This window comes from Pempheris klunzingeri, chromosome 15 (genome assembly GCF_042242105.1).
Source record: "Pempheris klunzingeri isolate RE-2024b chromosome 15, fPemKlu1.hap1, whole genome shotgun sequence".
Taxonomy (NCBI): domain Eukaryota; kingdom Metazoa; phylum Chordata; class Actinopteri; order Acropomatiformes; family Pempheridae; genus Pempheris; species Pempheris klunzingeri.
The window spans coordinates 20508617-20531144 of record NC_092026.1 but is presented as its reverse complement, the minus strand read 5'-3'; the positions used below and the strand labels follow the sequence as shown (position 1 = coordinate 20531144).

The 22528-nt window shown below is 40.5% G+C and overlaps 1 protein-coding gene across 1 annotated transcript in view; it reads right to left on the bottom strand.

Moving 5' to 3' along the window:
* st6galnac3 (ST6 (alpha-N-acetyl-neuraminyl-2,3-beta-galactosyl-1,3)-N-acetylgalactosaminide alpha-2,6-sialyltransferase 3) overlaps positions 1-22528 on the bottom strand; it is a 67159-nt gene that overhangs the window by 37644 nt on the left and 6987 nt on the right. The window contains exon 2 of the mRNA XM_070845448.1: positions 3679-3873. Within this exon, the coding sequence (XP_070701549.1) occupies positions 3679-3873 (195 nt within the window). The remainder of the gene's footprint in view (positions 1-3678; positions 3874-22528) is intronic.

Sequence of the window (22528 nt, the reverse complement as noted above, 5' to 3'; positions counted from 1 at the left end):
TCATTTTAATCTGCTTGAATGCCACTGACTCTGAAACTGTTCAAAACTATTACTTCATTCACATCTCCCTATATAACAGACTCACTAGTGAGCAGTGAACTGAGATGAAGTAAATATAGTGCCCTATACAGTAAATGGAGAGTGACACACATTGTTCTCTGTTTATGCAGGTGTAAATAAAAGAGAAGTCATACTTCATTTTCAACACTTACAAAAGCTTGGAAAGTTAGTTCAAAATATCATTCAAAACTATTATTTTCAAAAGTAATGCACCAAAAAGTTTCCAGGTCCGAATCCACTTAGTGGTTTGAACCTTCTGTGTGGATGTGCATGTTCTCTCCAGCTTCCCCCCCATGACCCCTGAGGACCAGCAGTACAGACAACGGATGGATGTTAGAGCTCCTGATGCTGAAGTAACTTTCTGGTGACACAATTTATTGCCTCTGATTGGAGGGGGTTTCAGCAGCAGCTGATTTAGACGTCACTTAAGTGTCTCTCAAGTTTCGTAGTGTGAAACTAGCTGGTGGTTATTAAGAATTTAGAAAAAAAAAAAACTATACACACAAACTTAGAGATGGATTTACAAACAGCTGGTGCAGCCCAGTCTAGAATATTTCTCATTAAAATGATCCACACAGCAATTCTAAGACAGAGTCACTTTCCCCTCGTGTTTGCTGTTGTTTACATTGCAAAGGGCGAGAATTTAAACTTTTCAACTCTAAATGAAAATATTGAGCTTCTGTCTCTGTCTGTGATAGACCAGGGGCATGAATGTAAAGTGCCACAAGACAAATGTTTTCTATTTCTCCTGAAAGGCAGAGTGGGAGCAATTTATCACACCTGCAGGCAGACTCAATCAAATGAGGAAAATAAGGCAGGCCATTCCCATGCTACCAGGTTATGCATTATACATGCTTGCAAGAGGTTTATAACACCTGAAATGACACCTCACTGTGGATCATGTGAGATTGCTTCACTGTCCAGGAGAAATATTACTGCTTCTTAAGGTGTTGCTGTGTGCTTAACAGAGGCTGACAGCTCACACAGCAGGCTTTTACTGCGGACATAATCACTTACGACACCCGGCACATGAGTATCACCTTGACCAGACCTCCACAATTCTATCCATCCCTTTGTCAGAAATCCTGAGAGCATGCAGAACATTTTTGACACCCACATTCAGGCCAATCACTGCCTCTTCTGATTCGTTAAAGAGAACTCACTGGTGGGGGAAATTGAGCCGAAAAGACGCCTAATTCTGCAGAAGCTGCCAGTCTTTCCTCTGATTTGCATAAATATCCATGGGGAGAGGGCAGTGATTTAACCAGGCTTGTGTGGAGGCAGAAGGAGGTGCAGACGTAGAGATTGGTGTAAGACGTGATTGCCTCTGGGCCCATGTTGTACGGGTGAAACTCTCCGGAGGCAGAGAATGACGCTCCGCATTAATCTGCCAATATCAGCCTGCTGAATATAAGGCATCCACTCCTCATGAAGGACCAACTCATCCATTGCAACTCCAAATCTAGACATACTGCATCCCAAACTGAAAGCGCAATCCTCATTACCTGTCAGCTGGAAATGTTGCACGCATCTCTGCGAGCAAATTATACGATTTTCCTGCGTGACTACACAATATCCACCAGTATGAGCACAATTCAATTTTCGCTGGCTGCCTTCCTAAACAACAAACACATAGCCTGGTTTTTACATTTTGATGTGGTGGGAATTAAAAGGCTTTGATATTTCAATTTCCATAAATTGTGCTGGGAGTATACAGCGCAGAGCTGTTTGAAGGCGGAAGAATAGGATCACGGACATGGGTGTTTGGAATTACAAAGAAATAATTCACACTGGAGACATCAAACAGGCATTTTCAGATCCATCACAGTGAACCTGATGTAATGAATTAAAGAATTCCTCAAGAAGGTGCAGTGCTTTTTGCAAGATTGCATTTAAATACACATTCATTATCAAGGTGAAGCTGTGTGATTGAAAACTAATGTTAATAGAGGCTTATAGAATATGAATTCACCATGAAAGAAAAGGTTGCCAAGGTTAGATGTAAGTCATGACACCCACAATGTAATGTGAAAAATGTAAAAAGGTCAATGCTTTAATTTCAAGACTGCTGTGCAAGGACCCCCGCTCCCCAGTGGGTCACCTGGTAGGATGCATACCATTTATGAAGTCCTTATTGCAGCAGCCCGGGTCAGAGTCTGAGCCCTGCGCTGCATGTCATCCCCTCTTTCACTCTACCTGCCTCTCATGTCCTGCACAGTCACTCGTAAAGCTTAAAGATGCAGAAATCATTTTTTCAACAGTGTTTTTTTAGAGACAGAATTCAGGTTTAAAGCTCAGAACTTTGTCTTGATCACAGAAACCACTTTGTCATCATTTATTTTGCCATCTTTTAGCTGTCATCTTATGCATTTTTTAATTCATTTAACCTCCTTTCATTCACACTTATACTGTACGTTGCACTTGCGCAAGTTCACCCTGCATAAATAAAGGTTTCAATCAATCAATCACTGTATCAAAATGAACCAGGTGACGGTGTTCAACATTTGTATTAATTACAAACTAAAGTATGGACATTTTTTGGCCACTCAGGTGCAGTGCAACAAGCTGTACATGCACCACTGACACTTCATCACCTTACTAAGTTGATATGGTGAACTTGTTGCTATACACACACATCAATCAGACTCCGAGCATGATTAGTATTCATTTGAAGTCATGTTTCTGGCCACCCAATGAATATAAGTTCAGAGTCCGCTCTGCTTTTAGTTCTGTTTTGTTCTTGACCAACTCCAGCAAGAAATATCACACTTTTTATCTGCTGAAAGCTCCACTGTGTTCGCCAGCTAGTTCCTAACTTTGTCTGCTGTGCAGGTAGTGTGAAGTCGGCTTGAAAACGACGCTGATGAAAACAGTGAGAGTGAACCAAAACAGTAAAGTTGCAGGTTGCAAAAGTAAAACAATGAGCTGGAAGACATCAAAATGCTTCGTACTTCAGAGGGAAACTGGTAATCCGGTAATAACACTCTGTGGGTTTGTCACCACAAGTGACATTCTTTACATTACACACTATTTGATCCTACCTTTTAATTAAAGGTAGAATGAGATTTCTCTTTTTTTCCCTAAAAAACAATGTATAGATTCATAGGGTAAGGGTTACAGAAATAAATAAAAAAATACAAATAATAAAAAATAATCCATCATCACACTCAATCATCACCTGTGACCCACTAGACGTGTGTGGTGGTGTCTGTATCTGCAGAGACTTTGCTTCTCTCTGCCTGTATTTTCTTTTCTAGGGAGTGAATGTGTAGCCCCCAGACAATAACAGCAGCCAGGACAGATCGTGAGCACGCATCCAAGAGGAAGCTATGAAAATCGAGCTTCCTGACCCTCACAGCAGTCAGTTAAATCCGGCAGATGGGGCCAACTTTGAATGTTGTGTTTACAAACCGCAAACGACAAATCCTACTCATTCTACTTTTAACCAGTTTGCACAGACGTCATTAGCGTTAGCAGCGAGAGAGGTAGCGAGATGCTAGCCAGAGTAATGAGACTAAATAGCAGCTCATATAACGTCTACCATCTATATGCAGATGGCAAAAAATATTAAATTTAGCTGGTATGTGTTTGTGTGTTTTGTCCACTTGTGGCCCTCACCTCCTGTTTGGGGATGCTGACGTAGCCCAGGTGAGGCTTGAAGGCCTTGTACGGCTGCTTGGAGAACATCCAGTGGCTGCTGAAGGTCTGACCGAACACTGGCTGCAGGAGGAAGTAGGGCTTCTCCGAGTAGTTCACCACAACCACAAAGAGCGACACCGCCACGATCAGACTGGTGGCGATCAACGACTTCCTCTGTGGAGAGAGAGAGAGGTGGAGGTGCACTTATGACAAGTCTGAGAAATGCAGCAATCATTGCAAAAACTGAATGTGTAATTATGGCGAGCTCTTTCAACACCTTTCAACAGCTCTGATTAGCAGTGATTGAGTTTTCACAGGTGGAAATTACATTTCAACATTTAAAAATGTCATTTTGACTAGTTCAAATGTTAATTAATATATCTGTAAAACAGTTACAAAGATATTTTCACATGCAAAATTTTGCTGATTAAATTTGAATTGCAGGTTGCTTTACTTTAATTATAGATATAAGGAATTTCTTTGTCACTACTAAGAAAAATGATTACAGATATCTACAACTGAATTTCCACATGCTGAAAAAGCTGAAAAAGGATTGTGACTAGTGGAAATATAATTTCACATTTCAGATATCAACAATTGTATTTCTGATGTGTCCGACACATCAACAAACCATTTCAGATATGTAGCCCAAATGACCATATTCATTTTAGACGTTTATGTGCGTCATTGAAGATGTCACACGATGACATTTTGACTTCCTGTTTTGATTTTTCTGAAAATTCAGTCCTGATTTGTTGGAAAAGGAAATGTAGATATCTCAAAAATCTATAATATTCCGAGGCGACATAATTTAATTTTGACTATTTTAATTGAATTTCAGATAATAATCTGGATTATTATTCCATTTATGATATCTATTATGTAAGAACTGAAGAATATCAACACTGCCTCTGGTGAGAATTGGTTTCTAACAATAATTAACATCTCATCTGAGAACTGAGTTGTAGATATCATTAATCAGAATTACAGCTACTCAGAATGGCATTATGAATATATAATGGCATTATAGCACGTCAAAACTGAATGACAGATATCTAATGAAGTTTAAATAGAAGTCAATAGTAAAAGTTGACTAGTTGTAATTAAGTTACAGATATCTATAATGAACATTTCCACTGATGTTGCCGATACCAAGAATGAACAGAAAAGAATTAAAAGAAATTAATTGTACATATTTTAATTAGAATTTCTTCTTGTCAAAATTCAATTTTGAGTTTGTCGGCTCAGAACTTCAACGAGTCAAAAACCAATTGTTGATATACACAATTGCTTTTAACGCTACTGATTAAAGGTTAAAAAGGTGCTGCAGTTTAATCAAACCTTAATATTCATTTTTTTATTGTCAGCACTTTAATAGCTTGAATTGAAGGGTTAAAAAAGTAGAGGCTTTCCATTTGCATTAGAAATCTGCCAGCAGTCACAGCTACATATAGCAATAAATACCAGCCAATATACAAGATAACAACCAGGCAAGAAAAAAGATGATTGAGGAAAATGTGTGCTGCATGCTTTATGAATAAAATGTCTCATTTTATACTAAAAGGTTATAAACCAGATTTCTTTCATTAAAACATCATTACACTGTATAACACTGTGCTTTTGGGACTGTGGCAAAGTAATGTGAAGTGCATAAAACTTTATGCAAAGATCAAGTTACATCCTGTAACTTTTAGTACCACTGGGCCAACAGTGGAAATATTTTATGTAACAACTTCGTCCAACAGTGATACGATTCTTTCAGCAAAGTTCACATAAATTATAACTTGGCAAAGTTATACAGTTCATATTTTAGGAATGCATTGAGGTCAATGTAAATTCAAGGTTTAATCCTTACTGTACAAGTCAGAATGGCATATTAGGATATCATATATTCTATATACAGCAGAATTACAGAGATTATTCACATGAAAAAGGTCAAATTTAAGCAGCAAATTTGTAGCATTTATCAATTTAACTCCTTCATGCAAAAGGCGAATTCACACAAAGGTCGTCTGAATGCAGCTTCAACGGAAGGAAACAACTCAAGGAGATATGAACTTATATATATATGAACGTGCACAAAGGAGTTAAGCTGCTAAATACCATGTATTTGCTGAAATTAGATTATTAGAAAATAGTTCAGATTCTAAAATATTTCCTCATTCTACATGTCATACTGTCTGTGTCTGACTCCTCAAACCTTCTGATTATTTGCAGGTTTTGCGTCTCAGACTTTTGGATCCCTCTGTGGTTCTGTCACTTCATGCAGTCAAACTGGATTATTGGGAGACTGTTTTCAGAGATTTCAGACAGGAGTTTTATCCTCCAGAGACAATATGTCTGTCAGTTGACTTTTTGTGTGCAGATCATTGATTTCTTTCCACAATGTCTTGGATCTTGGAGGTTATATGATCGCTGGTGATCTCTTCCTTCACCAAACCAGAGTTTTATTCAGATCTTCACGTGTGATGCTGCATTTTCAGATCTACTAAAGAATATATTAATCACATACATATCTGTCTGTTTGTTAGAAGCAGTCTACATGCTACAGAAGGAAATTATGTGCGAATAAATACACTTTCAAGAACAAGCTTTATTTTTTTCATATTTGGGTGATTCGGGACTCGGCCGCATCAGTAACCTAAAGTAAACTGAGTAGAGTGAGTTGTTTGTATTTGTTTGCCTGAGCTACTTCAGTTGTCTGTGTGGTTCATTTGTTTATGACTCTGAAATACAGAAAACCAAAAGGCCAAAAGATGTTAATTGTGTTAGCATGAAGTTAGGGTACTGTGAAAAGGTGTGCCTTTCTAAGTAAAATCTCTTATAGATCAAAGTATTAATGTTAAGTAACTGGAGTCACTTAGTTAGACAGAGACGAGAGATCTCTTACAGTGAGAAGACATTTCTGAAGCAGCAGAGCAGCTTTATAGCAGTGAACAAAGAAAAGAAAGTGTTAAATTCAGTCACTGCATTTTCAATTCAACACAGATGACTCATGTTAACCTCTTCCCTTTGCTTCAGTTGTATCGAGTATGAAAAGATCCCTCTGAAGTCCTCCTTCTTCTTAGATTGTCAATTTGCAGGGATTAACACTTAATCTCCGTTTATTGACACACAGAATTTCTACTTTCTACTCTTTGTAATGCGATTGACCCGTTGGACTTTAGAAAAGCTAACACAGAAGGTTGAGATCACTTTTTTTTAGCAGCGGCTCAACAGAAGACAACTTTGGTCAGTTCACCACTTTGGTCTCAACAGCTACGGGATGGATTACCACGAAATTTTGTTCACACACACACATGATCCCCAGACCTCGAATCCATCTGAGTTTGGTGATCACCCGACTTCTCCTCTAGTGCCACCAGCCAGTAGATGTTTGTGATTCAGAGTGAAATAAAAGCAACTAAAGGATGGATTGCAATGAAATCTGCTACAGATATTTAAGGTCCCTAGGAGATCAACTCTACTGACTGCAGTGATCCTCTGGTGGCCCTAAAGGGAAAAGTCTAAGTTCTAACTTATTCAATGAAATATCTACTACAACTATAACATCTACTGGATGGATTGGCTCAAAATGTCATACAGACATAAATGGTTTCCAGACGATATTTTCTTGTGACTTCTTCATTTTGGCTTTTCCTTGTCAAGATCATGACATTCCCATCAGCCACAGCTGTGCTTTAGTAAACTAAGATAATAATAATATGAATAATACAACAATTGCATTGTATTTATCTTTTCTGGAAACTCAAAGACACATTACAAAAGATTAAAAAAAATACACATTAAAAGGAGGTGATGATGATGCAGAAGATGGTGAACACTGACAACATTAAACCTGTCAAACATGTTAGCGTTGTCATTGTGAGCCTGGCGTTAGTAATTAGCCCAAAGCACCAGTACAGCTCCTCAGAGCTGGCTGTAGATTTTTTTTTTTTCTTTTTTAATCTCAGTTAGAGGATTTGGTACCTCGCCCAGTGCGCACAGATATGGAGATCTACTTCTCTGTTTCAGCATCTCTACCAAGAAAGCCAGGGTGTCTGTCTGATATTGCAAAACGGCGAAATGATCGTCTGGAGGTAAGAGGTATGATGGCTTAGCAGAGCGAGCTGAGAGTGATGAATTATGGATAAGAGATGGAGGACAAGGAAAGGTCTCACACAGGAGAAGCTATAGGCAGAGCTGGAGATCAATGCGCAGAAGAGAGAAAGAATGAGACAGAGATGAAAAAAATCTGTGGTGTGCTACGACATCTTGGAGCCCGAGGTGATGATAGATTTCAGCAGAGTTGGAGCATTTTTTATTTTTTTTTGCCAGGAAACTTCAATAACATGCTGCTAATCTAACAGACAACACCAGTGGGAAATTCTATGAAACACCACCTTCCTAAAAATCCAGAGTCTTTGAAGTTATCTGATGGTGAGAAGATTGGATGTGGCGCCTGGTAATGGTGAAGCCCCCACCGCCAAAAGTGCCTGCACCACCACAAGCTCTGATCTCCAACATCAAACATCCCAAGGGAGGCACCGGAGGCTTCACATCTCGGGGACGAGATCAAACATGTAAGTGGGGAGGGGGGTGGATGAAAAGGACGGTGACCATTTGCTGTCCTGACAAGCCTATCGCATTTTACCAATTGCATGTATGTTACATCACGCATCATTTCATGGCATTACCGCCCATCTTTGATCACAAACAGAGGGGTCTCAACTTTGATCTCGTATGAAACAGCACAAAGAGGACAAATGGGAAATTCTCGATTACCACTCTATACTTAGAGTATTTTACAAAATAATACATATCGCTTCCCTGGAAGGACAGTCAGCCCGTTCTCTGTCATCCCACAAGAAGATAAAATGGCAGGCCTTTTTCTGAAAATGTGCGGTAATAGCTAGTCATCATGACTCCATTATGGAGTATTAAACCAATCCCCTGTAAAGCAAGAGAGTTCTTCAGGTAGGGAGAAAAAAAAGAAACAACCCTCGGCTCAATCTGCAGCGCTGCAACATCCATCTGTACTCATGAGGACAGAAAATTTCCTTGTCTCCTTCAACCTCAATCTGGCCACAAATCACAGGGGAAATGATGTGTCAAAGTCTGGAGGCGATTGGGCTGCTTGGTGTGGGCGTAGCGGGGTGCTGAACCGCCACTAGCGCGAATGCGAGACTCACAACGCTTCTCCTCGTTCGCTCATCCATCAGGGTGATCACTAGTCTGCCTGTTGAGCCGTTTGACAGAGAAGTCGAAAGGCTTGATGTTGAGGAAGGAGTACAGTAGGGGAGTGTGGGAGCGCCGGCGGAAATGGAGACCATTAACACCAGCGGTGAGGCAGCAGAATGGCTATAAAGTTTCAACATTAGAGCTTTCGGTCAATGTTAAAACATTTTGCTTGAGGAATATGACTCCATATGCGGCTGCAACGACCTTGTTTGCGACCATCAAGCCAGACAATGATGGCCATTAACTGCAGTGCCACTTATGGCTGTAGCCCGGGGACGTTTCATTTAACACACCCCCACCGAAAGCTTTGAGGAGGCTATTTTTAAAGGTGCTAAAACCTACTCTGAGGGGGTATTGATCTCAGTGTGCAGACAGAATGAGTGGGATCATTGGGACCCAGGACTCTATAGAGCCATAACTTTCAACCAGACACTCCTGCAGTGAGCCCGTGTGACCAGATTATATACAGGAGGGAAAATGAGCAAAAAGCCATTGATGGTCCAATGGATGGTGCATGATGGACCTTATGTATGTGTCAGTTTGTGCAGAGATTGAGCAAATGTGTGTGGTGGAATGTAACTAAGTACATTTACTCATGTCCTGTGCTTCTAGTCACTGTAGAGAGTGGAAACAAGTTGTGAATCAAGCAGCTGCTTATTTACATATCCAGCAGTTCTGGGCTAATATTCGCTCTCTTGACAGTCTTAAGCTGCTAAATGCTGCGCTATGTTCCCCCAGCTAATCACTGAATTTGTCTGTCTGCCATTTGGTGCTGGGCAGGTAGTGATCAGTGGGTTTTTAGACAGTATTTGCTAAAAACAGTGGTCTGCTGAGATCAAAATGCTCTGGTGGTGGTAAAATGCTGTGTAGGTTCACCACTGCAGGTAACCTCTTCCACAACGTCATTTTGTTTTCACATTATACTTTGATATATTGCTATAAAAATAACCATTATAGCCGCTTTAAATAAAATGTTCAATGCAGGACTTTTGCTGTAAAAAAGTGTGGCATTATAACTGTTACTTAGGTAATAGATCTGAATGCCTCCTCTGGCAATAGCTTGTTCAATATGATGATGTGACATTTTCATTATTGGTATCCATGGGCAATAATAAAGGTCTAAACATTACTTTCTGCAGCAATTACTATAGCAATTCCCCCATTTAATCTACACCAAATAGGCAATACATTTGTAAATAACATCAACAAGTGGCGCCACATCCACTTGTGTGATGAATGAAAGCCCGAAGCATATTAGCTGTATATATTGTGCAATCAAAATTTCAACTCCATCAAGCTCTATCTGGGCATGAAGAGAATACAATTTCCCACAAAGAATTCGGCTCCTGCTCACTAAACAACAGGACCACACTGTGGTTCAATCCAAAAAGCTAATCACAATGGGTATTGGAATAATGAGAGGCTCAACCTGAAGAAAATGGCTCATGAAAAAACATATCTGGTAGCTATTTTCAAGTGCCTCCTGGGCAATAGGCAAAAAACCCCACAAAATTACATTTGCAATGCAAAAAACGCTACCTCCCTGGCACCTGATTCTTGCCAACACGGTCCAGCGAGCAGTTAAAATCCAATTTCAATTAAGATGTTTGAGATAATATTTACAGAGCCCTTCTCTCACTCTTCTTCCTCCTCTCTTTTTAGTCTTAGTGTTGTTCTCCAGGGCAATGAGACAGGAGCGTAAACAAAGAGCCACTCTTGAGATTGAAAGTGGTGTCCAGACACATCACTTAATTCATGTCATATTTCCAGCAAAGGTCTAGCATCAAAAGTCATCCAAGTACAAGATAACAAACTATTCTCTTCCCGGAGGAGGAAGGGGAGGAGGAGGAGGAGGTGGCGGTTGGCTCTTTGCTGCCGGTAACACGTTCACGCACAAGTTCCCCTCCACATTTCACCCACAGGAACTGGGAAACAGAATGAGCACAATTTGCAGATGTTACTGCATATATATTAGCTTATGACTGTTTGATTCATTTCATTCATGAGCTATTTAGACAAGTCTTTTGGGTTTTTACTCATCACAAGGGCAGACAATTTCAGTCACGAGTGGAAGTCCTGCGTTTAAAATCTTACTTAAATAAAAGTATGGAAGCATTTTCAGCAAACGGTATTTCAATAACAAAAGGACTAGTTTTGACAAATAGGCCCTTTGATGGTATTTTTTGGTAGGATTAATATCATGTATTTGGTCAAGATGTAGCTGATTTCATTCACTTTATGAAGCGTTTCACTGTTAAATCTGCAAAAACCTTATTACATTGGTTGATAATGAAGTCCTAAAAACATTATATTTCAGCCTGTTTTTAAATTAAACCAACTTGTTTAAAATGTGTTCTGGAAATATGCCTTGAAACAAGTTAGAATGAGGCATCGTCCCTGCACCACAAGCGTGAAAAAGTAATAAGGTTAAGAGGATTTTTTTCCTTCATCATAAGAAAATTAAACTTTAAGGACTACAATTACTTAGATAAGATGGGCATTTTATTTTCATTGAACAATGCATCAAGTTTTAGAGGCTCATCAGCTTTTTTTTAAAATGAATATAATTTGTAAAATATGAAAAATAAACAGCATCAGCACCTGTCATAAATATAGTATAAAGTATCATAACGTGGAAATTCAAAATTTATAAATTAGCTGAAGTAGATTTTAACAAACGCAAAGAAAAAGCAGCAGCATGTCTCTACAGGCTGCATTCATTCAGACTGAGAGGGACAAATGTTAACAGGTGCAGCAGTGAAGACTGAATGAGCTGCAGCAAAGTTCATGGCTCGTCTGGGAGGTTTGCAGCCTGCTGGTCCCTGCAGAGCCCAGCAGAGGGGGCAGTCACCTCACACAGCTGCCATGTGGCACCCAGCTGGGAGCGCAGGAGCTCCGGCTGAGGCCCCACATCCTGAAAAAGGATCTGTGGAGTCCCTCTGTACCTCTCAAACATTCACTCCCTTTCTTCACCGAGTTACAGTGTGTCTCATTCAGCCAGATCCCAGCAGCGGGAGGTTTATTTATCTTCAGGTGTTCCCAACAACACCAGAGCAGTCACACGCAAAGACTGAAAAGTGTTTGCAAATGCAAACTATCCAGCTCATTTGCATTTTATTTTCCAGTGTTTGACAAGAGGTTTTTGAATTTGGCAAATCCAAGCGACACCAAGAGCTTGAGAACAGGTGATACCAAAGTTCCTGCTGCTACTTCTTTCATATCTCTGCGCATTTTAGACTATTGTTGCCAATGTTGGATTGTATATTAAAGTTTTATAAGGAATCTATATACTACCATGTTTTGTCAAGCTTTTAATTTTGTTTAAATGACATTCTAGTGAAGTTATTTTATCCATATACAGTTTCCAAATTGCTCAGGAGTAAATGTAAACATCTACAGTCCCATGACAAACTCCATCTGCTCATAAAGATCACATGATGTGATTGAAAGCTCCAGAACCAGCACTGGGCGGATCCATAGACTGTAAATAAAAGACGTGGATGTGGCCACTGTGACCTCAGCTAATGGTTTGTGGACCGCTGTTTTGAAGCCGTGAGTTTGATACTTTGGCTGTTGTCATTTTAGTTTCTGAACCAGATGTTATGTTCATTGAACAAAGACCCCCGCATCTGATCGGTTAGGTTTAGGCTTGACCCAGATGTGAATGGTTATTCACAGGGTTGTCCCGCCTTAAAGCATACCCTGCTTTATGGTCTGTTTTCCACTAAATGGGACCATGATTTACTAAGTGGACATCATGCTTGTTGAGGAAGACTTAAAACTTAAGATTGATAAACTCAGAAGGAAAAGATCAAGACAGAAGTAGGCTCATGTTCTCATAGACTTCCATACAATCTGACTTCTTTTTGCAACCAGCAGAGTCGCCCCCTGCTGGCTGTTAGAAAACAATGCAGGTTCAGCACCTGCTTCACTTTTCAGACCCGAAACTCATGTCCACTTCTTGTACACACACTACGGGTGTTCCTTATGAGACCTTAGGGAGATTGTTTTCTGTGTTTCCAGAAAGTCACAACATAAATCACCATATATATCAATATCACAATTTTCAAAGTAAATTATGCTGTGGTGGACGTTTTTACCCTTATCACCAATTCCAGTCAAGTCCCTCAGATTTGTCTGTGAAGCTTTCTTTATTGCAAAGGATGACAAAGATAATGTTGGGAGTTTAGCTTCTGTTTTAACTCATCAGAATCCGTTCGTTGAGTTCACACAAGCAAGCAGAGTCTCTATTCTCTGTGGTAACTCCTCTCTCTGTGTTTTTATATCAAAATAATCACATAGTGCTGTACGGACGAAACTTTAACTCCTGATGTGGATCAAATTTCCTTCCTCCCGTACAATAACAAACGTTTAAGGCCTTGCAATTGTTTGCCTCCACCAACCAGCCAAGTTATAGTTTACATACATGTCTGTGTCACTAATTCAGTGACCAACCAAATGTGAAATATGATCACAATCACCCGTTTTGTTCCTGAGTTATGGTGTTAAATAACAACCAAAAAAAGTGTTTTAGCAGAACATTGTGATGAAGTGAAGCTGACTTTTGACCTTTTGGACATAAAATGTCCACTTCATCATTTTATCCAATCATTTATGTGAAATGGTAGCAAAATTAGCATAGGAATCCTTCAGTTAAGCCCAAAAACATGTTTTTTTAGGTCGCAGCCTTGACCTTTGACCACCAAAATCTAATCAGTTCATGCTTGACTCCAAGTGGACTTTAGTGGCAAATTTGAAGAAGTTCCCTCAAGGCATTTCTAAGATATCGCATTCACAAGAAATGGAACAGACAGATGTAGGGACAGACAGACAACATGAAAACATAATGCTTTACAGCCACAGCTGTCGCCGGGGCACAGAGGCATAAATGTCCTGATGCTGCTGCCCTTGGTGCCTGCTACTTCTGATGTATCACCCTTATCAGCGGTGACATATGAAAAGAAAATCCTTCAATCCAGGTCAAATGAACACTAATCTGCTCTGCTGGCATGATACTGCATCATTATGGTACAGATAACCCGAGAGAATCTTAATCTGGCCAAAAAAAGAATCTGTTTGTTTTCATGTGGATGAGACTCTGCAGGGGGCAACAATAAAGACAACACACCCTTTTACCCACTTATTTTTCCTAAGCTATAAACGTCAATACTACAAATCCCAGTCTTAATCAGTAGACGTGTGTGTGTGTGCATGTGTATATCTGCACACGTGTACTTGTGTGCGTGACTGCGACAGGAAAGCAGTCAAAACCCATTTGACTAATGCATATCTGATATCAAATGGAACATAATCCCCACAAGTATAAAGGATTAAACACTCTACAATATTCACTTCCCCGTCTAGATCCAGCAAACTTTTGGGCCGAGGGAAAATTAAAAAGAAAAAAAAACACCGCCATATGTTCACAGAGACGGCTTGGTGAAGCTGTGTGCTCTGCTGCGTAGGCTGATGCTCGCTCACTTGAGAAAAAGAAGAATTTGTCAAAGTGAAAAAAGAAAAAGCTGCTTTTTATGTGGCACTCTGAAAAGCTGCGTATCTGTGTGAGTTTACCTGTCAAAAACAAAGCATGGTGAGATTTTATGTTTGACTAGAATGTTATCGTGATGCTATGAAGCCTCTCTGCTGGGTGGAGAGATTGACTTCACTGTCATCCCTCCCCCCAAAGCACTTAAAACAATTGTTTCTCCCCAGATAGGGCTCTCTGTTTCATTTGATAACGCAACACTGTAGAGTGATAACATAAATTTAAAACACAGCAGCAGTCATTAATGTACTGGATGTGGAGTGAAACAGACATGACGGTAGCCCTTTTGTTCTAGAGATGTTGAACTAGGGGTTTTTTTCTTTAAATCTGACATCATCTCTGTGTAGGGATTTAAATATTCATAATCCTTAAAGCTGCTGTAATATTAATTATCTACATTTTTATATGAAGAGGTCAAACCCACAGAGAGTGATCACCGACTCTGCAGCTCCCCTTTCTGAAATTTTATAGACAAAATAATCAAGAACACAATTTTCAGATGAATCAATAAATCAGTTGCAGCCCTACACTGAGGATAGTGTGTCATGTATTGTATACAGCCCTGTTACATGACTGATCACAATATTAGCTGCTGTGTGGGTGACAATATTTTGGACTGTAGAACGTAGATGTCACATCTTTCTACTGCAGGAAAAATACATTAGAAAACTTAAAAAAACTGCGTTAGTAACAATGTAAAAGTTCATTTAAATTAAAGAATGTGTCCTTGATTAGTTCGACATTTTACAGAAACTCAGATGTCTCTAATTTTCTGTCACTTTGTTGAGCTGTTTATCTAAGTGTTTCACTTGGTTAAAACAAATAAAGATAATAAATCAACAGTGTGAAGAGAGGGGCAGCCTGGCTATAAAGATGCACTAGCGCCATGTATCAGACCACCTGCTCCACACACTTGCTTTTTATGAGCAAATGGAGAATAAATGCGGCACAAAAGTGTGTTCCTTCCTCTATAATATCTATAACATCTATTGTCGAGTGTTAAATTCAGAGAGAACACTCAGTCACATCGTCTAGCTGCATTCAGCCGATCACAGAAAATCACTTCTGCCACTCACTTATGACAAATCCCATTTTAGCTTTATCCTAGTGCCATATCTGAGTTTTTAAGTGTTGGCTCTTATGGTCACAGATGGCTACCGGGCGGGGGAGACCACATTGCTGGCCAAGGACAAAGCTACTGTATCGTAATGAATCTGCTGCTCACCATTCACCACAGATGTCCTCACTTTAAGTCTGGACTGCACACATTTTTTTGCTAGTGAAACTTGGGCAAAAGTAAATTCAATAGACATCAGATGCTGCACATCCAGTTTTGGATTACTATGGAGTACTTTACAGCAGAGGAGCAATTACTCTACCCTTGTGTTTGAAGGGCGAAGGCAGCAGGGAATCTGGCTGCTGAGAAAAACATCGACCAGAGAAAATCCATTTCAATTTGCCAAATGCCAGTGCAGGATTACTGACATTTAGCAAATGATATTTTCCCCCAAACTCAATAGTATCCCTCCATAACTCCATAATAGAGTCTCATCTCATGGATAGTGATTACACACAGCACGAGTGCTCACACACCGAAATTTGAGTATATATATTTCACCAACACATTTCATCTGAGAATCTGGATTAGTCAGACAGCAGGAACAAACAGCGTCGCCAATTTCCTTCTCCATTGACTAAACAGACGTCCAGCCTCTGCAGAGATTTTTCTAAAGGTGTTATTTGTTAGAGAGATGTGTGTGACAAGTGTGTCTCAAGGCTGCCGGAGACAGAGAGCAGCAATGCACAATGAATTTTCAAGTGGCTCAGCAATAAAAGTAATTTGTCCTGTTTGGAGCTCAGCCCTCAGAGGGATGATGGCTAAGATACCTCAAGGTTTCAAATGCATTGTTCTAACTGGCAAGGTTATTTGCGTCTTCTTCAGCTACTTAAACTTTTCAAAGATGTTTTAAGAATAAAAGCATCGCTCAGTCTTTTCATCCAACAGAAGAGGGCACAGAGGAAGGAAGAGGCAATAAAAGAGGAAGAAATAAACAGTATAAAAACACTACGACTTCCCACACTGGACTTGTGCTCAAACTATTATCTGGTTAATTGACTATTCTCTCTTATGTGATAGTTAATTAAACATTTGGTGGGTTTTTCTTGCATTTCGGATGCCAAATGATTAGCCCATTAATTGAAAAAATAATCAGATAATTAGTTGCAGGCCTAAAGAGAAACTCCAGCTTCTCTAAAACTGGGTAGACTTGAAGCAGCAGAGGCTGAGATATCTTCATTTTTAGTTTATTTGTGTTTGAAAAACATCAGTTAATGATATTGGTCAATACTGTGCAGGACTTTTTACAGTGTAAAAATCAACTTTGTCAACAAATCATGTAATGGAGCCACTACGTAACGTCTGTAATGACCTCAGCCGTAGTTTGGCATTTCTGTACTGCAATTTCCTATGACTAATCAGTCAGCCAACACACACACCACTACCATTATATCTGCAATAGCATCTTAATTGACAGTCAGTAATCAGTCTTACTTTATTTTTCAAGCTAAAATGCCAATTATTTGCTGGTTCCATTTTCTGCTTTTTTGTGACAATAAATTCAAACTGTTGGTCAGGCCCAGAGCAATTAACATTTTTACTTTTTATTGTTTCATTAACGTAGAATTTATGTCCCTTACTAGATTGGTGATTACTGATGATTCCCAGTATTTCAGCCAAAACCCTTTTCTGACTGTCTGTCAGGGTGTGGTTATGCTAAAAATCAGTGCCAAGCATAACAAAAGACTGATGTGGAGCAATTTGCTCTTATCTTTCTGAGCTGCAGAACAAATACGATATGATGGATCGGATAAAGGATACGCTGCATTTAAGACTTATTTTCAAGGCTTGTCTCACTCTGTTTTTTTATTTAGGGAGAGAAAATCTGAGTCAACTGGATCCTCTTTGTTTGAAACCGCAGAAGCTTCTCAGAGATTTATAACCACAAAAACATCCAAATTCTTAAACAGGGCAACTTTTTGTTTGTCATTAATCCTCTTAGATTGTGAACAACGGCATTATGAGAGTTGCACTTAATAAACAAACAAGACAGGTGAATCAAAGGCCAGTAGACAGCACCGCTATGAGGCTAACGCAGGTGTTCATGCTGGATAATAACAGTCTGTTTTGTCAAAACCTCTACAGTGCTGCTGCAAAACTGAGCAGTGGGAGCGTGTGGCATTCAATGTGTGTGTGTGTGTGTGTGTGTGTCACTTTTCTCAACAACCGTTCATTCGGTCTGCTACACACTTAGTGGGTCTATGGCTGAACACCCACAAGAGTGTAGTGTCGAGTGTGAAGCTATTTGGATGTGAAAGATATCATTAAAAGAAAACATTTAGCAGATCTTGAACTCTCTACCTCAGATGTGTTCACACGTGGCGGGTGTATTGCTGTGGACTGAATGGAGCGCAGAGTCAAGTGTGAAGTCAATCGGATGAGCGGTTCTCAACAATCCTGAGGCCAAGCAAGTAGCAACCTAGTGTAGTTAATTACATTTACTCTAGTTAAGCACAAGGTTGAGGTACTTGTACTTGAGTGTTACCTTTTTATGTTTAGATTTAGATGTGTGGTTAAGCAGTAACACAAAGTCTTCCGGGAGATCAATAACAAGGCAAAACACAAATCTGGACAGAAAAACCAATCACAAAACCTCAGCACAGCAGTGCGACTTGACAAAAAAGTTCCTTGCTGAACAACAGCAGGCCCAGTGAGCTGCTTCTACGTTACCTTGAGTACATTGTGGCATCTTGAGCTGCTGCCCATTTCCTTCTTCTGTAAGGACCCCAACAACAGAAAGTTCCAGGACACAGGCAGGGGATCACATTTCATGAAAAAAATTGACTGCACTTTATTTAATGCCCTCACTTAACCACCAGGCTCTATTTGTATCTGTCAACCTCTTCAGATCACACAGGCAATCAGCCTCCCGTTGCTGGCACCCAGAGCACTGCCGGGAATCCACTGGGGATAATAACAGTGGCACTGAAACCTTTTATTAGCTGGCTTGGTCAAGTGCCCTCAGGAAGAGGCCTGTACTGTGACCAGACCTGGCTCCCACTGAGCACATCACCGACTTCATAGCACAACCTGACACTTCAAAAAGAAGAGAGAAAAGAAGAGACTGAATCAAAGCCAGGGTATTCGTCAAGGATATCTGATGTTGTTCGTAATTCAGCAATAGGATGAAAATAAATCCTAACACGTCAAGGCAATAAATCAAGCTAAAAAGCCGGTCTGGAGGGAGCGGGTGTGGCACGGAGCGCACAGTTGGACAACACTAATGCAATTACAGGGATTTTCTGCTTGCTCAGAGGCTCGGTTCAAGGGCAGAAAACGCAGAAAGCAGAGGCGAGCTGCACAAATTCAGCCGTTCCTCAGGGTAACAGCCAAACCCGATCTTGCCACCTCAATGTCTGTAAAAGCCGTTGAGAAAATACATACAGGATTACAGCAGCGTGGCTCTGAGATTAAGCATACTCTGCACTTCTGATGCGTCCAGCCTGGAACAAACTGAGATGAGCTGGTTTGGATCCTTGAATTTTTGTGGGGCAAGAATTCATTTGAGAGGAACAAGTTGTGAAGGATTTGACTCGCCCCTTCCCACAAGCAGCTAAAAAGGTCAGGGTCAGGTACAAACAAGCGCTGCTGGAGCGAAACAGGATTCTGTGTTTTGCTTAAGGACACTTCAGTGAGGCAATCCTTTCCCTTTAAGCTTGCTCACAATCTTCCCACTCAGTCTGATACCTCCTGCTGCCCCTTTTGATTCCGTACGGCTTCTTTTTGTGTCATTTGGACTGCACTTCTAAGCCACATCCAAGTCCGTGGAGAGCATAACTCCTTATCAAACATGGCCTCGGCTGATCTGTTACTTCTGGGGCTCTGGATCGCCACTGTGCCAACGGGCAGCTGGGCCTTGCCAAGAGCACAATGTGCAGGGGGTGGGGGGGCTTGCCAAAAGTAATCCAGCAATGGCGCAACGTGCTGAAATGAATCCAACTGGCTGGGAGTTATTTCACTCTGTAACTACTTCATGTTAGGAAATAGACAGAAACCAAGGACACAGATGCTAATAGGCAGCTCATACTGCACCTACAAAGAATCGTTTGACTTAAATACGGTAGTTTGTCATGTTAAGAGTTTTTATATTGAACCATAAAACTTTATAAACATGCTGCTGAATCGTTTTTTCCCTGCCATGTGTGCATTAAACTCCCTCTCCTGCTATAAATCAAGTGAGACAAATGTAATTAGGTCGATAAACTTATATACCTACAAGAAATTTACAGCAATTTTGATTAAGGCCTCAACTAATGAATATATATCATTATCAATTAAACGACCAATCAGTCTTGATGCATCTGCTTTATTTGTCTGATCAACAGCCTAAAACCCTACAAGATTCAGTTTACTATAATGTAAGAAAAAGGAAAAGTCTCAGATTTGGGAAGCTGGTGCCATCACATTATTGGCATGTTTGCTTGAAAAATGACTGAAAAATGAACAGCAACGAGCTGCTCAAATGTGAAGCTTTGCTGCCTTTCTGTTTTATAGCATCTTATATCTTCTGGGTTCTGGAGTCGGATTAAATATTTGGATTAGATGTTTGGCTGAAAGAATCAGGACATATTGAGTCATTTGTTTGTCTTCTTTGAACAGAAATGCCAAACAATTTATCATTTCAGCTCCTCGTATAGAGTAGTTCTGATTTTCTCCGTTTTCTATCTTTTGGACTGTTGGTTCAACAACATAAGAGATATGCAGACGTCACTTGGATGGAATCTAATTATATAGGAAGGAGTCTGTGTGTGTGTGTGTGTGTCACTTTTCTCAACAACCGTTCATTCGGTCTGCTACACACTTAGTGGGTCTATGGCTGAACACCCACAAGAGTGTAGTGTTGAATGTGAAGCTATTTGGATGTGAAAGATATCATTAAAAGAAAACATTTAGCAGATCTTGAACTCTCTACCTCAGATGTGTTCACACGTGGCGGGTGTATAGCTGTGGACTGAATGGAGCGCAAAGTCAAGTGTGAAGTCAATCGGATGAGCGGTTCTCAACAATCCGGAGGCCAAGCAAGTAGCAACCTAGTGTAGTTAATTACATTTACTCTAGTTAAGCACAAGGTTGAGGTACTTGTACTTGAGTGTTACCTTTTTATGTTACTTTATAGTCAGACTCCACTACATTTATTTGAACTTTAGTTGCATGCTATTTTAGTGACAATAATCAATAGTTTAGTCAAAAGTTTGTTTTCTTGCCATCTTGCAAATATTTTTATTCCCTACAACACACGAACACCTCAGCAGTGACAGGTTGTTCACCCCAGGCTGTCCACATTACGTCACATCTCACACAGACTAAGCCACCATTCCCTCGTACATACACAATGAAAAGTCCACCCAGTATTTATCATTTCCTCACAGCAGTAAATTGGCTCATCACCTCCTGGATTGTGTTCCAGCCCAAACCTCAGGAGCTCTTCCGGGGAGCCATCAGGGCCGGATGATGCCATCTGAGCACCAGCGATCTGCCGCCTTGGCAACTCTGTGTCTGACTCACTCGCAGAGCTGATGGCACTGAGTCAGCTGCTCAGTCTGCATCAACAAGTGGGAGCTCACTACTGACTGAGTGTGAAGAGGCCAGTCTTAATCCTAAAATTGTGAATGACCTTTTAATCCCTGAACTCGCTGTCCATGTGAGTCTGTGTGTGTGTGTGTGTGTGTGTGCTGCGGAGGGATCAGGCAGGTGTACTTAAAAACAAACACTGTCACCAGCTGATTATCTGTAAACTAACCCACCTAAGACCACTGAGATAAATACGGATATTAACATAAGAACCAGAGGAAAATGCAGCTGCAAGAAAATTAAACCATAGTTCAAGCTGCTTGGACCCCAAAGTGACACAAAATATCACTTTGGAGCAGCTTGAGACGATTTATGAAATCTGAAAATATGCACTGCATCGAAAATGACAGATTTCATCTTAACTATGAGATTAAAACCTCCTTTTCTCTCAAGTCACATAACATGCTCTGTATTAAACCAAGACCATGATCCTTCTGGATACCAACATTTGCAACAGCATGAATAAGATTAAATGTTTCAGTCATTTTTCAAGCAAAAAATGCCAAATACTCTCAGCTTTCAGCTTCTCAAATGTGAGGATTTGCTGTTTTTTTTTTTAATCGTACGTATGATATTAATCCAATGTCTTTGGACTGTTGGTTGGATAAAACAAGCACAATGAAAACATCACAGACCACTCAGAGAAAATAATCAACTATATTAATCAACAGTGAAAATAATTGTTAGTTTCAGGACTACTTCAAACATTAATCTTGTATCAAAAAGGTCCAAACCTTCACCTGCAGAACAGCAGCTTTTCACATGGAGGCATTTAGTTTGGTCTGGGAGTTGGAAGCTAAACGTCTGAGACTTTGCTCTTTTGACAGTGGAGTTTGATTGTTTGGACCCTGAATGGAGGCGAATAATCCCCAACGGCGAAGGAAGATAATTTGGGAGCAGCTTGAGATGATTGCAGATAAATCAGGAAAACTACTGCCAAAAACATAATTTGTCTAATGTCAGTGATTAAAAAATCATTTTCTCAGGGAAGAAAGAACACTGCTGTCACAATCAGTCTAAAACCCTCCGCTCAGGATTTTTCCACTCACCTGCCGGCCACTCCCACCACCTGTTCCACTCACCTCCTCCTGATCACTCATTAAGCCACTATTTAAGCCTTCGCCGCTCGATGCAAGACTCTCCAGCACTCATTCTCAGATTGATCGCCTATTGACGACCCAGCCTGCCTCTGACCAACCTGACTCGTCTCTGCCCCGGTAATCACCTCAGCCTTCTGTCTCTGACCACGAGTGCTCACCTGGTTCCTGACCCACAGCTTCACAGAGCTCTGCTCCTGCTGCGGTCCTCGCGGTACCGCCAGCTCCCACTGAACTGTCCTCTGTGAGTGTTGAGTTCTCCTTCCCCGCTCCGCTCGC